Source organism: Oncorhynchus kisutch, unplaced genomic scaffold (genome assembly GCF_002021735.2).
Source record: "Oncorhynchus kisutch isolate 150728-3 unplaced genomic scaffold, Okis_V2 scaffold3994, whole genome shotgun sequence".
Taxonomy (NCBI): domain Eukaryota; kingdom Metazoa; phylum Chordata; class Actinopteri; order Salmoniformes; family Salmonidae; genus Oncorhynchus; species Oncorhynchus kisutch.
In genome coordinates this window covers 94,165-112,102 of record NW_022265939.1, presented here as the reverse complement: position 1 = coordinate 112,102, position 17,938 = coordinate 94,165, and the positions used below count along the sequence as shown (strand labels likewise).

The 17,938-nt window shown below is 51.3% G+C and overlaps 1 protein-coding gene across 2 annotated transcripts in view; it reads left to right on the top strand.

Annotated features, from left to right (window-relative positions):
* LOC116372994 (protein diaphanous homolog 3) overlaps nucleotides 1–17,938 on the top strand; it is a 211,628-nt gene that overhangs the window by 117,057 nt on the left and 76,633 nt on the right. The window contains exons 6-7 of one of the 2 annotated variants that reach the window (XM_031821584.1): nucleotides 1,242–1,340; nucleotides 14,318–14,377. In XM_031821584.1, the coding sequence (XP_031677444.1) occupies nucleotides 1,242–1,340; nucleotides 14,318–14,377 (159 nt within the window). The remainder of the gene's footprint in view (nucleotides 1–1,241; nucleotides 1,341–14,317; nucleotides 14,378–17,938) is intronic. The other variant, XM_031821585.1, reaches the window with a different exon arrangement.

Below are 17,938 nucleotides of genomic sequence, written 5' to 3'. Positions count from 1 at the left end.
ATGGGGAGGGAGGGAGAGGGAGGGATGGAGGAGGGAGGGGTGGAGGGATGGAGATGGTGGAGGAGGAAGGAGGGAGGGGGTTGTTGGAGAGGAGGAGGAGGGAGATGGAGGAAGGAGGGAGGGGTGGGGTTGGAGAGCGGGGGAGAGAGAGAGAGAGAGATGGAGTGAGGGGTGGTGGTGTTGGAGAGCGGGGGAGGGAGAGGAGGAGGAGAGAGATGGAGGGAGGGGTGGTGATGGAGAGCGGGGGAGGGAGAGGAGGAGGGAGAGGGCCGAAGATGAGTGGGAGGGAGAGGAGGAGGGGATGAGGGAGGGGGGACGGCTGGAAAATGCTGGTGGTGGTGACTCTAGGGAAGTGTGCCAATTGGCACCCTATTCCCAAAAAGTGGCCGTATGGGCCCTGGTCAAAAGCAGTGCACTAGATAGGGAATAGTGTTCCATTGGGGATGTCTCCCTGTGTTGGGACGTCTCCACTACTCCTACTCCTAAACCTACCCCCCAGCCAGACCCTCCGTTCCCCCAACAGTTTTCCATAGAAAAGGCACACGACCTGAGGTTAATAGCTTGGAACTTTCCCTCTGGCTTTGTAGGTCCAGCCACAGAGTTTCACACACTGGACACACACAACACACACACTGGACACACACACACCACACCACACTGCACACACCACACACTCAGTACTGGACTTGGCTGGTGTTGGAGTCACATCCCAGGCTGATTATAAGACCAGTCAAGGCTGTCTGCTTTGCTTCCCGGTTTAACTGGTGGTCGACTCTCTGTTGCATGGCCATCATCTCTGGCATTACTATGGCAACCCTCAAGACCTGATAGCAATACTGGCCTCATCTTTAATTTAGTGTCCCCCCCCTCCTCTTTTGCTCTCTCCCCCTCTCTCTTTTTTTTCTCTCTACCCCTCTCTCTCTTTTTCTCTCTCCCTCTCTCTCCCCCCTCTCTCTCTCTCCCCACCTCTCTCCTCTCTCTTCTCTCATCGCTCACTCTTTCTCCCACCTATCTCTCTCTCTCGCTCACTCTTTTCTCCCCCTCTCCTTCTTTTTCTCTCTCCCTCCTCTTCCTCTTGTCTCCCCCTCTCTCTCTATTCGACTCACTCTCCCTCCTCTCGCTCACTCTCTCTCCCCATCTGTCTCTCTTTCTCTCTCTCTCTCTGTCTCTCTCTCCCTCTCTCTCTCTCTCTCGCTCACTTCTTTCTCCCCCTCTGTCTCTCTCTCCTCCCCCTCTACCAGAGAACAGCGATGAGACAGGAGTGATGGATAGTTTGCTGGAGGCTTTGCAGTCTGGAGCAGCGTTCAGAGACCGACGGAAGAGAGCACCCCGGCCCCGAGGTGAGACCTTTACCAATAACTCAATACCCTTACAATAACTCCTGTACCCCCCTACCTAACTCAATACCACCTACCTAACTCCTATACCCCCTACCTAACTCAATACCCCCTACCTAACTCAATACCCCCTACCTAACTCATTACCCCCTACCTAACTCAATACCCCCTACCTAACTCAATACCCCCTACCTAACTCAATACCCCCTACCTAACTCAATACCCCCTACCTAACTCAATACCCCTACCTAACTCAATACCCCCTACCTAACTCATACCCCCTACCTAACTCAATACCCCCTACCTAACTCAATACCCCCTACCTAACTCAATACCCCGACCTAACTCAATACCCCTACCTAACTCAATACCCCCTACCTAACTCAATACCCCCTACCTAACTCAATACCCCCTACCTAACTCAATACCCCTACCTAACTCAATACCCCCTACCTAACTCAATACCCCCTACCTAACTCAATACCACCCCCCTACCTACTCAATACCCCCTACCTAACTCAACCCCCTACCTAACTCAATACCCCCTACCTACTCAACTCAATACCCCCTACCTAACTCATACCCCCTACCTAACTCAATACCCCCTACCTAACTCAATACCCCCTACCTAACTCAATACCCCTACCTAACTCAATACCCCCCCCTAACTCAATACCCCTGCCTAACTCAATACCCCCTACCTAACTCAATACCCCCTACCTAACTCAATACCCCCTACCAACTCAATACCCCCTACCTAACTCAATACCCTACCTAACTCAATACCCCCACCCCCACCTAACTCAATACACCCTACCTAACTCAATACCCCCTACCTAACTCAAATACCCCCTACCTAACTCAATACCCCCTACCTAACTCATACCCCCTACCTACTCAATCAATTACCCCCTACCTAACTCAATACCCCCTACCTAACTCATCCCCCCTACCTAACTCAATACCCCCTACCTAACTCAATACCCCCTACCTATCAATACCCCCTACCTAACTCATACCACCTAACTAATACCCCCTACCTAACTCAATACCCCCTACCTAACTCAATACCCCTCCCTAACTCAATACACCCTACCTAACTCAATCCCCCCCTACCTACTCAATACCCCCTACCTAACTCAATACCCCTACCTAACTCAATACCCCCTACCTAACTCAATACCCCCCCCTAACTCAATACCCCCTACCTAACTCAATACCCCCTACCTAACTCAATANGAGTGGATGGATGGTAAGCACTAGGGGCGATGGAGAGAGGAGTGGATGGATGGGAAGCCTCTAGGGGCGGATGGAGAGAGGAGTGGATGGATGGTAAGCCTCTAGGGGTGATGGAGAGAGGAGTGGATGGATGGTAAACCTCTAGGGCGATGGAGGACGAGAGGGTGAGGGATGGTAAGCCTCTAGGGGCGATGGAGAGAGAGTGGATGGATGGTAAGCCTCTAGGGGCGATGGAGAGAGGAGTGATGGATGGTAAGCTCTAGGGCGATGAGAGAAGGAGTGGATGGATGGTAACCTCTAGGGGGGATGGAGAGAGGAGTGGATGGATGGTGTCCCCACAGATAGTGTATCAGTCTGTACAGCTGTACCTCCCTTCAATGTTAACTACATCAGCCGTTGTATCAGTAAGAATGTATGAGAAAGATGAATATGTCTGAATATAGAATGTGAATATAGAATGTGAATATAGAATGTGTGTGTAAGTGTACAGACAAACACATGTATTTCCTACTAACTTGTAGCGTCCCAATATTACCCTGGAATAGAATAGAATCTCTCTGATGCTGCTACTGCTTTCATCCCAGATTGACCTTTGACATTTTACCAAACCGATACGGGGCACAATGAAATTCAGAAAGACTTCCTTCCTGTATCTGTTCAGACAGACAGGAGAAAGAAGAGAGAAGGACTTCCTGTATCTGTTCAGACAGGAGAAAGAAGAAGATAAGGACTTCCTGTATCTGTTCAGACAGGAGAAAGTAGAAGATAGGACTTCCTGTATCTGTTCAGACAGGAGAAGAAGAAGATAAGGACTTCCTGTATCTGTTCAGACAGGATAAAGAAGAAGATAAGGACTTCCTGTATCTGTTCAGACAGGAGAAAGAAGAAGATAAGGACTTCCTGTATCTGTTCAGACAGGAGAAAGAAGAAGATAAGGACTTCCTGTATCTGTTCAGACAGGAGAAAGAAGAAGATAAGGACTTCCTGTATCTGTTCAGACAGGAGAAAGTAGAAGATAAGGACTTCCTGTATCTGTTCAGACAGGAGAAAGAAGAAGAGAAGACTTCCTGTATCTGTTGACAGGAGAAAGAAGAAGATAGGACTTCCTGTATCGTTCAGACAGGAGAAAGTAGAAGATAAGGTAGGCTCCTACTCGGGGCTGTGGAGACCAGCAGCAGGCCGTGTGTTGTCAACTTACCATCACTGTGAAAGAAGGATGAGGGAGACGAGGATAATGGAAAGAGAAGGGGAAGGAGCGGAGGAGGGAGAGAGAGGAGGATTGGAGAGAGAGAGAGGTGGAGAGAGAAATGGAGAGGTGGAGAGAGAGAAGAGGAGAGAGGAGATGAAAGAAAGGAGGAGAAGAGGAGGAGAGAGAGGAGAATGTAGAACAGCCTCCTCTACTTTAATCTGAGTAAATGTCCTCCCGTCTGCCACTAAATCAATCCATTGGCTCTGCAGTCACACACCACACACACACAACACTCCCCATCACATCACTTACCTCAGACCTGCAGTCCCATCAGTTAGAGTCTCAGCCTCAGGCTGCAGTATATTAAGGCTCTGAGCTGATCTCCCTCACGGGCTCCATCACACCCTCACTGTCGGGCTCTGATGTCTCCGCAGTCACTCTCCCCATCACACCCTCACTGTCGGGCTCTGATGTCTCCGCAGTCACTCTCCCCATCACACCCTCACTGTCGGGCTCTGATGTCTCCGCAGTCAGACGGTGGGGACAGTCAGACGGTGTTGTGTCTTAGTGGAGGGGGAGACCTGAGGGACAGTCAGACGGTGGTTGTCTTAGTGGAGGAGGAGACCTGAGGGACAGTCAGGCGGTGTTGTGTCTTAGTGGAGGGGGAGACCTGAGGGACTGTCAGACGGTTCCCTGTCTTAGTGGAGGGGGAGACCTGAGGGACAGTCAGACGGTGTTGTCTTAGTGGAGGAGGAGAAATGAGGGACAGTCAGACAGTTCCCTGTCTTAGTGGAGGGGAGACCTGAGGGACAGTCAGACGGTGTTGTCTTAGTGGAGGAGGAGACCTGAGGGACAGTCAGACAGTTCCCTGTCTTAGTGGAGGGGGAGACCTGAGGACAGTCAGACAGTGTTGTCTTAGTGGAGGAGGAGACCTGAGGGACAGTCAGACGGTGTTGTGTCTTAGTGAGGGGAGACCTGACGGACAGTCAGACAGTTCCCTGTCTTAGTGGAGGGGAGACATGAGGGACAGTCAGACAGTTCCCTGTCTTAGTGGAGGGGGAGACCTGAGGGACAGTCAGACGGTGTTTGTGTCTTAGTGGAGGGGGAGACCTGAGGGGACAGTCAGACAGTTCCCTGTCTTAGTGGAGGGGGAGACCTGAGGGACGGTCAGACAGTTCCCTGTCTTAGTGGAGGGGGAAACCTGAGGGACAGTCAGACGGTGTTGTGTCTTAGTGGAGGAGGAGACCTGAGGACAGTCAGACGGTGTTGTGTCTTAGTGGAGGGGGAACCTGAGGGACAGTCAGACGGTTCCTGTCTTAGTGGAGGGGGAGACCTGAGGGACAGTCAGACGGTGTTGTCTTAGTGGAGGGGGAGACCTGAGGGACAGTCAGACAGTTCCCTGTCTTAGTGGAGGGGGAGACCTGAGGGACAGTCAGACGGTTCCCTGTCTTAGTGGAGGGGGAGACCTGAGGGACTGTCAGACGGTTCCCTGTCTTAGTGTAGGGGGAGACCTGAGGGACAGTCAGACGGTTCCCTGTCTTAGTGGAGGGGAGACCTGAGGGACTGTCAGACAGTTCCCTGTCTTAGTGGAGGGGAGACCTGAGGGACAGTCAGACGGTGTTGTCTTAGTGGAGGAGGAGACCTGAGGGACAGCCAGACGGTGTTTGTGTCTTAGTGGAGGGGGAGACCTGAGGGACAGTCAGACGGTTCCCTGTCTTAGTGGAGGGGGAGACCTGAGGGACAGTCAGACGGTGTTGTGTCTTAGTGGAGGGGGGAGACCTGAGGGATTGTCAGACGGTTCCCTGTCTTAGTGGAGGGGGAGACCTGAGGGACAGTCAGATTGTTCCCTGTCTTAGTGGAGGGGGAGACCTGAGGGACTGTCAGACAGTTCCCTGTCTTAGTGGAGGGGGAGACCTGAGGGACAGTCAGACGGTGTTGTGTCTTAGTGGAGGGGGAGACCTGAGGGACAGTCAGACGGTTCCCTGTCTTAGTGGAGGGGAGACCTGAGGGACAGTCAGACGTTCCCTGTCTTAGTGGAGGGGGAGACCTGAGGGACAGTCAGACGGTGTTGTGTCTTAGTGGAGGGGGAGACATGAGGGACAGTCAGACGGTGTTGTCTTAGTGGAGGAGGAGACATGAGGGACAGTCAGACAGTTCCCTGTCTTAGTGGAGGGGGAGACCTGAGGGACAGTCAGACGGTGTTGTGTCTTAGTGGAGGGGAGACCTGAGGGACAGTCAGACAGTTCCCTGTCTTAGTGGAGGAGGAGACCTGAGGGACAGTCAGACAGTTCCCTGTCTTAGTGGAGGGGGAGACATGAGGGACAGTCAGACAGTTCCCTGTCTTAGTGGAGGGGGAGACCTGAGGGACAGTCAGACGGTGTTGTGTCTTAGTGGAGGGGGAGACCTGAGGGACAGTCAGACAGTTCCCTGTCTTAGTGGAGGGGGAGACCTGAGGGACGGTCAGACAGTTCCCTGTCTTAGTGGAGGGGGAGACCTGAGGGACAGTCAGACGGTGTTGTGTCTTAGTGGAGGGGGAGACCTGAGGGACAGTCAGACGGTGTTGTCTTAGTGGAGGAGGAGACCTGAGGGACAGTCAGGCGGTGTTGTGTCTTAGTGGAGGGGGAGACCTGAGGGACTGTCAGACGGTTCCCTGTCTTAGTGGAGGGGGAGACCTGAGGGACGGTCAGACAGTTCCCTGTCTTAGTGGAGGGGGAGACCTGAGGGACAGTCAGACGGTGTTGTGTCTTAGTGGAGGGGGAGACCTGAGGGACAGTCAGACGGTGTTGTCTTAGTGGAGGAGGAGACCTGAGGGACAGTCAGGCGGTGTTGTGTCTTAGTGGAGGGGGAGACCTGAGGGACAGTCAGACGGTGTTGTCTTAGTGGAGGGGGAGACCTGAGGGACGGTCAGACAGTTCCCTGTCTTAGTGGAGGGGGAGACCTGAGGGACAGTCAGACGGTGTTGTGTCTTAGTGGAGGGGGAGACCTGAGGGACAGTCAGACGGTTCCCTGTCTTAGTGGAGGGGAGACCTGAGGGACAGTCAGACGGTTCCCTGTCTTAGTGGAGGGGGAGACCTGAGGGACAGTCAGACGGTGTTGTGTCTTAGTGGAGGGGGAGACATGAGGGACAGTCAGACGGTGTTGTCTTAGTGGAGGAGGAGACATGAGGGACAGTCAGACAGTTCCCTGTCTTAGTGGAGGGGGAGACCTGAGGGACAGTCAGACGGTGTTGTGTCTTAGTGGAGGGGGAGACCTGAGGGACAGTCAGACAGTTCCCTGTCTTAGTGGAGGAGGAGACCTGAGGGACAGTCAGACAGTTCCCTGTCTTAGTGGAGGGGGAGACATGAGGGACAGTCAGACAGTTCCCTGTCTTAGTGGAGGGGGAGACCTGAGGGACAGTCAGACGGGTTGTGTCTTAGTGGAGGGGGAGACCTGAGGGACAGTCAGACAGTTCCCTGTCTTAGTGGAGGGGGAGACCTGAGGGACGGTCAGACAGTTCCCTGTCTTAGTGGAGGGGGAGACCTGAGGGACAGTCAGACGGTGTTGTGTCTTAGTGGAGGGGGAGACCTGAGGGACAGTCAGACGGTGTTGTCTTAGTGGAGGAGGAGACCTGAGGGACAGTCAGGCGGTGTTGTGTCTTAGTGGAGGGGGAGACCTGAGGGACTGTCAGACGGTTCCCTGTCTTAGTGGAGGGGGAGACCTGAGGGACGGTCAGACAGTTCCCTGTCTTAGTGGAGGGGGAGACCTGAGGGACAGTCAGACGGTGTTGTGTCTTAGTGGAGGGGGAGACCTGAGGGACAGTCAGACGGTGTTGTCTTAGTGGAGGAGGAGACCTGAGGGACAGTCAGGCGGTGTTGTGTCTTAGTGGAGGGGGAGACCTGAGGGACAGTCAGACGGTGTTGTCTTAGTGGAGGGGGAGACCTGAGGGACGGTCAGACAGTTCCCTGTCTTAGTGGAGGGGGAGACCTGAGGGACAGTCAGACGGTTCCCTGTCTTAGTGGAGGGGGAGACCTGAGGGACAGTCAGACAGTTCCCTGTCTTAGTGGAGGGGGAGACCTGAGGGACAGTCAGACAGTTCCCTGTCTTAGTGGAGGGGGAGACCTGAGGGACAGTCAGACGGTGAGAGACAGACCCTCTGATTGTCTCCCTCCACTCAGACCGTCGTATTCAGGCACCATACGTCCAGATACATAAATAAAGCTAATCAGTTCAATTAATTCTCACTCAGCTGAGCCACAAATGACAGAGACAGAGCGAGAGTCCGACCCACTATTCATCTCCCCCTGACGCTGATTACCCTTGTACCTCCTCTCCTCTCTCAACCTCCTCTCCTCTCTCAACCTCCTCTACTCTCTCAACCCCTCCTCCTCTCCTCTCACCCGCCTCCTCTCCTCTCTCAACCTCCTCTCCTCTCACCCCCCCTCCACTCCTCTCACCCCCCTCCTCTCCTCCCCCCCTTCTCTCCCTCCCTCTCTCGCTCATTTTCTCCCTCCCTCTCTCGCTCCTTCTCTCTCTCCCTCTCTCTCGCTCCTTCTCTCGCTCCTTCTCTCCCTCCTTCTCTCGCTCCTTCCCTCTCTCTCGCTCCTTCTCTCCCTCCCTCTCTCGCTCCTTCTCTCCCTCCCTCTCTCGCTCCTTCTCTCTCTCCCTCTCTCGCTCCTTCTCTCTCTCCCTCTCTCGCTCCTTTTCTCCCTCCCTCTCTCGCTCCTTTTCTCCCTCCCTCTCTCGCTCCTTTTCTCCCTCCCTCTCTCGCTCCTTCTCTCCCTCCCTCTCTCGCTCCTTCTCTCCCTCCCTCTCTCGCTCCTTTCTCCCTCCCTCTCTCGCTCCTTCTTTCCCTCCCTCTCTCGCTCCCTCTCTCGCTCCTTTTCTCCCTCCCTCTCTCGCTCCTTTTCTCCCTCCCTTTCTCGCTCCTTCTCTCCCTCCCTCTCTCGCTCCTTTTCACCTCCCCTCTCTCGCTCCTTTTCACCCTCCCTCTCATCGCTCCTTTTCACCCTCCCTCTCTCTCTGGTCTGTCAACCTCTCTTCCATTTGAATGACCTAAACTCTCTGGTCTGTCAACACCTCTCTTCCATGTTGTATGACCTAACTCTCTGTCTTGTCAACACCTCTCTTCCATGTTGATGACCTAAACTCTCTGGTCTGTCAACACCTCTCTTCCATGTGAATGACCTAAAACTATCTGGTCTGTCAACACCTCTCTTCCTGTTGAATGACCTAAACTCTCTGGTCTGTCAACACCTCTCTTCCATGGTCTTCCACAGTAACCTAGAAACCATTCCTATATAATACTAGATCCACAGTAACCTAGAGACCATTCTATATAATACTAGATCCACAGTAACCTAGAGACCATTCTATATAATACTAGATCCACAGTAACCTAAGAGAACCATTCTATATAATACTAGATCCACAGTAACCTAGAGACCATTCTATATAATACTAGATCCACAGTAACCTAGAGACCATTCTATATAATACTAGATCCACAGTACCTAGAGACCATTCTATATAATACTAGATCCGTAGTCCTTACTGTCTTCCACAGTAACCTAGAGACCATTCTATATATTTCTAGAGCCGTAGTCCTTTTCTGAACTGACACAGTAACTGTGAGAGATGACATCACAGCGGTGACGTCAGAAGAGAACCTCTGTGAGAGATCCTCCCTCTGTGAGAGATCCTACCTCGGTGAGAACCCCTCCCTCGGTGAGAGATCCTACATCGGTGAGAACCCCTCCCTCGGTGAGAAAGCCTCCCTCGGTGAGAGATCCTCCCTCGGTGAGAGATCCTCCCTCTGTGAGAGATCCTACTCGGTGAGAACCCCTCCCTCGGTGAGAGATCCTACATCGGTGAGAAAGCCTCCCTCGGTGAGAAAGCCTCCTCGGTGAGAGATCCTCCCTCGGTGAGAACCCCTCCCTCGGTGAGAGATCCTACATCGGTGAGAACCCCTCCCTCGTGAGAAAGCCTCCCTCGGTGAGAGATCCTCCCTCGGTGAGAGATCCTCCCTCTGTGAGAGATCCTACCTCGGTGAGAACCCCTCCCTCGGTGAGAGATCCTACATCGGTGAGAAAGCCTCCCTCGGTGAGAAAGCCTCCCTCGGTGAGAGATCCTCCCTCGGTGAGAGATCCTCCCTCTGTGAGAGATCCTCCCTCGGTGAGAGATCCTCCCTCAGTGAGAGATCCTCCCTCGGTGAGAGATCCTCCCTCTGTGAGAGATCCTCCCTCAGTGAGAGATCCTCCCTCGGTGAGAGATCCTCCCTCTGTGAGAAATCCTCCCTCGGTGAGAGATCCTCCCTCGGTGAGAGATCCTCCCTCTGTGAGAAATCCTCCCTCGGTGAGAGATCCTCCCTCGGTGGAGTGGGCAGGTCTTTTGAGAGGTGCCTGGTTGTCTTGAATGGGTTGTGTTCTATACAGCACGCCCACACTCCTCTGTTCTCCCTCCCTTCCATCCGTCCTACGGCGAGCGGTTCAGTCCCTAACGGCGCACCTCGGTCCCTTTTTATAGTGCCCTACATTTGGGCCCTTGGGGAATATTGTTTCATTTAGGACTCTCTTCCTTCCAGAGGAGAGTGTGTTCAGTACACATCATATGACAGGTTAATATATCTGCCTGGGGAGGCAGGGTGTCTGGGAGCTCGGTCAGAGGGTGGGATAGATGCCTGACTCCACACACATCATCATCATCTTCTTCATCATACAAGACACACACCACACACACACACAACACACACACACACCACACACACACACCACACACACACACCACACACACACACACACACAGTCTCAGCCCTGAAGCGGCTGACTGACTGAGAGGCTCGTGTTGTTTCTGGGCTCTTTATATTTCTTCTGTCCTCTTCCTCTTTACAAAAGATTGGGTGGATTTGCTGTGTCATGAAAAAATGTACTGTCAGATATGACTGATTATCCCGACAGGGAGATGGAGGGATAATGGGGAGGGAGGAGAGGAGGAGGGATGGAGGAGGGAGGGGTGGAGGATGGAGATGGTGGAGGAGGAAGGAGGGAGGGGTGTTGGTTGGAGAGGAGGAGGAGGGAGATGGAGGAAGGAGGGAGGGGTGGTGTTGGAGAGCGGGGGAGAGAGAGAGAGAGAGATGGAGGGAGGGGTGGGTGTTGGAGAGCGGGGGAGGGAGAGGAGGAGGAGAGAGATGGAGGGAGGGGTGGTGATGGAGAGCGGGGGAGGGAGAGGAGGAGGGAGAGGGCGAAGATGAGTGGGAGGGAGAGGAGGAGGGATGGAGGGAGGGGGGGACGGCTGGAAAATGCTGGTGTGGTGACTCTAGGGAAGTGTGCCAATTGGCACCCTATTCCCAAAAAGTGGCCGTATGGGCCCTGGTCAAAAGCAGTGCACTAGGATATAGGGAAGTGGTTCCATTGGGGATGTCTCCCTGTGTTGGGGACGTCTCCACTACTTCCTACCCTAAACCTCCCCCAGCCAGACCCCTCCGTTCCCCCAACAGTTTTCCATAGAAAAGGCAACGACCTGAGGTTAATAGCTTGAACTTTCCCTCTGGCTTTGTAGTCCAGCCACAGAGTTTCACACAACTGGACACACACACCACACACACTGGACACACACACACACACACACTGCACACACACACACACTCCAGACTGGACTTGTGGCTGGTGTTGGGAGTCACATCCAGGTGATATTAGAACCAGTTCAAGGCTGTCTGCTTTGCTTCACGGTTAAAAGCTGTGGTAGACCTCTCTCTGTTGCATGGCCATCTATCTCTGGCATTTACTATGGGCAACCCTCAAGACCTGATAGCAATACTGGCCTCATCTAATTTAGTGTCCCCCCCCCCTCTTTTTCTCTCCTCTCCCCCTCTCTCTTTTTCTCTCTACCACCCTCTCTCTCTTTTTTCTCTCTCCCTCTCTCGCCCCCCGCCTTCTCTCCTCTCTCTCCCCCCTCTCCTCTGCCTCTCCTCCTCTCTCGCTCACTCTTTCCTCCCCCTCTCTCTCTTCTCTCCGGCTCACTTCCTCTGCTCCCCTCTCTCTCTTTTTCTCTCTCCCTCCTCTCTCTTTCTCCCCCTCTCTCTCTATCGCTCACTCTCCCTCCTCTCGCTCACTCTCTCTCCCCCTCTGTCTCTCTTTCTCTCTCTCTCTCTCTGTCTCTCTCCTCCCCTCTCTCTCTCTCTCTCTCGCTCACTCTTTCTCCCCCTCTGTCTCTCTCTCCTCCCCCTCTACCAGAAGAACAGCGATGAGACAGGAGTGATGGATAGTTTGCTGAGGCCTTTGCAGTCTGGAGCAGCGTTCAGAGACCGACGGAGGAGAGCACCCCCGGCCCCGAGTGAGACCTTTAACAATACTCAATACCCCTTACATAACTCCGGTACCCCCTACCCTAACTCCAATACCACTACCTAACTCCTATACCCCCTACCTTAACTCCATATACCCCCTACCTAACTCAATACCCCCTACCTAACTCAATACCCCCTACCTAACTCAATACCCCTACCTAACCAATTACCCCTACCAACCATACCCCCTACCTAACTCAATACCCCCTACCTAACTCAATACCCCCTACCTAACTCAATACCCCTACCTAACTCAATACCCCCTACCTATCTCAATACCCCCTACCTAACTCAATACCCCCTACCTAACTCAATACCCCCTACCTAACTCAATACCCCCTACCTAACTCAATACCCCCGACCTAACTCAATAACCCTACCTCAACTCAATACCCCCTACCTAACTCAATACCCCCACCTAACTCAATACCCCCTTACCGAACTCAATACCCCTACCTAACTCAATACCCCCTACCTAACTCAATACCCCCTACCTAACTCAATACCCCCTCTACCTAAACTCAAGTACCCCCTACCTAACTCAATAACCCCCTACCTAACTCAATACCCCCTACCTAACTCAACTCATACCCCCTACCTAACTCAATACCCCCTACCTAACTCAATACCCCCTACCTAACTCAATACCCCCTACCTAACTCAATACCCCTACCTAACTCAATACCCCCTACCTAACTCAATACCCCTGGCCTAACTCAATACCCCTACCTAACTCAATACCCCCTACCTAACTCAATACCCCCTACCTAACTCATATACCCCCTACCTAACTCAATACCCCCTACCTAACTCAATACCCCCACCTAACTCAATACACCCTACCTAACTCAATACCCCCTACCTAACTCAATACCCCCTACCTAACTCAATACCCCCTACCTAACTCAATACCCCCTACCTAACTCAATACCCCCTACCTAACTCAATACCCCCTACCTAACTCAATACCCCCTACCTAACTCAATACCCCCTACCTAACTCAATACCCCCTACCTAACTCAATACCCCCTACCTAACTCAATACCCCCTACCTAACTCAATACCCCCTACCTAACTCAATACCCCCTACCTAACTCAATACACCCTACCTAACTCAATACACCCTACCTAACTCAATACCCCCTACCTAACTCAATACCCCTACCTAACTCAATACCCCTACCTCTCATACCCCTACCGAACTCAATCACCCCCTAACCTAACTCAATACCCCCTACCTAACTCCAATACCCCCTACCTAACTCAATACCCCTACCTAACTCAATACCCCCTACCTAACTCAATACCCCCTACCTAACTCAATACCCCCTACCTAACTCAATACCCCCACCTAAACTCAATACCCCTACCTAAACTCAATACCCCCTACCTAACTCAATACCCCCTACCTAACTCAATACCCCCTACCTAACTCATACCCCCTACCTAACTCAATACCCCCTACCTAACTCAATAACCCCCCTACCTAACTCATACCCCCTACCTAACTCAAACCCCTACCTACTCATACCCTACCTAACTCAATACCCCATACCTAACTCAATACCCCCTACCTAACCTCAATACCCCCTACCTAAACTCAATCCCCCGACCTAACTCAATACCCCCGACCTAACTCAATAACCCCCTACCTAACTCAATACCCCCTACCTAACTCAATACCAATAACCCGCCTACCAACTCATACCCCTCAATACCCCCTACCTAACTCAATACCCCTACCTAACTCAATACCCCTACTAACTCAATACCCTACCAACTCGAATACCCCTACCTAACTCAATACCCCCTACCTAAACTCAATACCCCCGACCTAACTCAATACCCCCGACCTAACTCAATACCCCCGACCTAACTCAATACCCCCGACTAACTCAATACCCCCGACCTAACTCAATACCCCCGACCTAACTCAATACCCCCTACCTAACTCAATACCCCCTACCTAACTCAATACCCCCTACCTAACTCAATACCCCCTACCTAACTCAATACCCCCACCTAAACTCAATACCCCCTACCTAACTCAATACCCCTACCTTAACTCAATACCCCCGACCTAACTCAATACCCCCTACCTAACTCAATACACCCTACCTAACTCAATACCCCTTACAAAAAAATTATATTATATTATAGTTGTTACTGGTTCATTATTATATAGTTGTTACTGGTTCATTATTGTATTGAAGTTTCCACTGGTTCCAACAGATGGTCAGATGAGCCTCAGTCCCAGTTCGTACCTCCAGGTTCTGAAGCCCTGTAACCATGGTAACGACAACCCGGCCTCCGTCGCAGAGCGTGTTCTGTCTGTCTGTCTGTCTGCTAACAGCCGTAAACCAGAACCATGTATTTCAACTAGAGCAAATTAAATGGTTATTTCCATAACCCTCTCGCTGTCTTCTCTACTCAGAGCTTATGACCGTCCTCTCGCTGTCTTCTCTACTCAGAGCTTATGACCGTGCCTCTCGCTGGTCTTCTCTACTCTGAGCTTACGACCGCCTCTCGCTGTCTTCTCTACTCAGAGCTTATGACCGTCCTCTCGCTGTCTTCTCTACTCAGAGCTTATGACCGTCCTCTCGCTGTCTTCTCTACTCTGAGCTTACGACCGTCCTCCTCGCTGTCTTCTCTACTCAGAGCTGACGACCGATCCTCTCGCTGTCTTCCTCTACTCTGAGCTTACGGAACCGTCCTCTCGCTGTCTTCTCTACTCAGAGCTTACAAACCGTCCTCCTGCTTTTTTTTGTCTTCTCTACTACGCCTGAGCTTACGACCGTCCCGTCCTCGCTGTCTTCTCTACTCAGAGCTTACGACCGTCCTCTCGCTGTCTTCTCTACTCAGAGGCTTACGACCGTCCTCTCGCTGTCTTCTCTACTCAGAGCTTACGACCGTCCTCTCGCTGTCTTCTCTACTCAGGAGCTTACGACCGTCCTCTCGCTGTCTTCTCTACTCTGAGCTTACGACCGTCCTCTCGCTGTCTTCTCTACTCTGAGCTTACGACCGTCCTCTCGCTGTCTTCTCTACTTCAGAGCTTACGACCGTCCTCCTGCTGTCTCTCTACTCAGAGCTTACGACCGTCCTCTTCAGCCCTGGGGGATTCCCTCTGGTGCGTGCGTGTGTGTGTGGTATGTGTATGTGTGTGTGTGTGTGTGTGTGTGTGTGTGCCTGCCTGCCTGCCTGCCTGCCTGCCTGCCTGCCTGCCTAGCCTGTTTTTATGTCAGTGTAGTTATGGACAGCTGTACACAGTGTTGTCTCCTGTGGTACTGGTCTCAACACACACACACACACACACACACACCACACACACACTGTACTGGTCTCAACACACACACACTGTACTGGTCTCAAACACACACAATGTACTGGTTAACAGTAGTGTACTATATAGAGACTAGGGGTTAGACCCTATAGGTCCTGGTTAACAGTAGTGTACTATATAGAGACTAGGGGTCCTGGTTAACAGTAGTGTACTAGATAGAGACTAGGGGTCCTGGTTAACAGTAGTGTACTATATAGAGACTAGGGGTCCTGGTTAACAGTAGTGTACTATATAGAGACTAGGGGTTAGACCCTATAGGTCCTGGTTAACAGTAGTGTACTATATAGAGACTAGGGGGTAGACCCTATAGGTCCTGGTTAACAGTAGTGTACTATATAGAGACTAGGGGTCCTGGTTAACAGTAGTGTACTATATAGAGACTAGGGGTTAGACCCTATAGGTCCTGGTTAACAGTAGTGTACTATATAGAGACTAGGGGTCCTGGTTAACAGTAGTGTACTATATAGAGACTAGGGGTCCTGGTTAACAGTAGTGTACTATATAGAGACTAGGGGTTAGACCCTATAGGTCCTGGTTAACAGTAGTGCACTATATAGAGACTAGGGGGTAGACCCTATAGGTCCTGGTTAACAGTAGTGTACTATATAGAGACTAGGGGGTTAGACCCTATAGGTCCTGGTTAACAGTAGTGTACTATATAGAGACTAGGGGGTTAGACCCTATAGGTCCTGGTTAACAGTAGTGCACTATATAGAGACTAGGGGGTAGACCCTATAGGTCCTGGTTAACAGTAGTGTACTATATAGAGACTAGGGGTCCTGGTTAACGGTAGTGTACTATATAGAGACTAGGGGTTAGACCCTATAGGTCCTGGTTAACAGTAGTGTACTATATAGAGACTAGGGGTTAGACCCTATAGGTCCTGGTTAACAGTAGTGTACTATATAGAGACTAGGGGTTAGACCCTATAGGTCCTGGTTAACAGTAGTGTACTATATAGAGACTAGGGGTCCTGGTTACCAGTAGTGCAGTAGTGCACTATATAGGTCATAGAGTGCCATTTGGAACACAGGAAGGAGTATGCAGGATTGTTGTATGTTTTTTTCTGTTCTCTGAAAGATAAACGAGGCCTCTTGGTGGGCCTCCTGTCCAGGGTTTTCCTCCCTCATTATAGAGACAATCTCTATCTCCCTCCCCATCTATCTCTCTCTCTCTCTCTGCTGGGTGCAGGCATACATGGATAATAATACTATCTCTCTATCTATATCTCCCTCTCCATCTCTCTCTCTCTGCTGGGTGCAGGCATACATGGATAATAATACTATCTCTCTATCTATATCTCCCTCTCCATCTCTCTCTCTCTGCTGGGTGCAGGCATACATGGATAATAATACTATCTCTCTATCTCCCTCCCCATCTATCTCTCTCTCTCTCTCTGCTGGGTGCAGGCATACATGGATAATAATACTATCTCTCCATCTATATCTCTCTCTGCTGGGTGCAGGCATACATGGATAATAATACTATCTCTCCATCTATATCTCTCTCTCTCTCTCCCTCTCCATCTATCCTCTCTCTCTCTCTCTGCTGGGTGCAGGCATACATGGATAATAATACTATCTCTCCATCTCTCTCTCTCTCTCTGCTGGGTGCAGGCATACATGGATAATAATACTATCTCTCCATCTCTATCTCCCTCTCCATCTCTCTCTCCTCTCCTCCATCTCTCTCTCTCTGCTGGGTGCAGGCATACATGGATAATAATACTATCTCTCCATCTCTATCTCCCTCTCCATCTCTCTCTCTCTCCTCTCTCTCTCTCTCTCTCTCTCTGCTGGGTGCAGGCATACATGGATAATAATACTATCTCTCCATCTCTCTCTCTCTCTCTGCTGGGTGCAGGCATACATGGATAATAATACTATCTCTCCATCTCTATCTCCCTCTCCATCTCTCTCTCTCTCTCTCTCTTCTCTTTCTCTCTCTGCTGGGTGCAGGCATACATGGATAATAATACTATCTCTCCATCTCTATCTCCCTCTCCATCTCTCTCTCTCTCTCCATCTCTCTCTCTCTGCTGGGTGCAGGCATACATGGATAATAATACTATCTCTCTATCTCTATATCCCTCTCCATCTCTCTCTCTCTGCTGGGTGCAGGCATACATGGATAATAATACTATCTCTCTATCTCTATCTCCCTCTCCATCTCTCTCTCTCTGCTGGGTGCAGGCATACATGGATAATAATACAATCTCTCTATCTCTCTCTCTCTGCTGGGTGCAGGCATACATGGATAATAATACAATCTCTCCATCTCTCTCTCTCTGCTGGGTGCAGGCATACATGGATAATAATACTATCTCTCTATCTCCCTCCACATCTCTCTCTCTCTCTCTGCTGGGTGCAGGCATACATGGATAATAATACTATCTCTCCATCTCTCTCTCTCTGCTGGGTGCAGGCATACATGGATAATAATACAATCTCTCCATCTCTCTCTCTCTCTGCTGGGTGCAGGCATACATGGATAATAATACAATCTCTCTATCT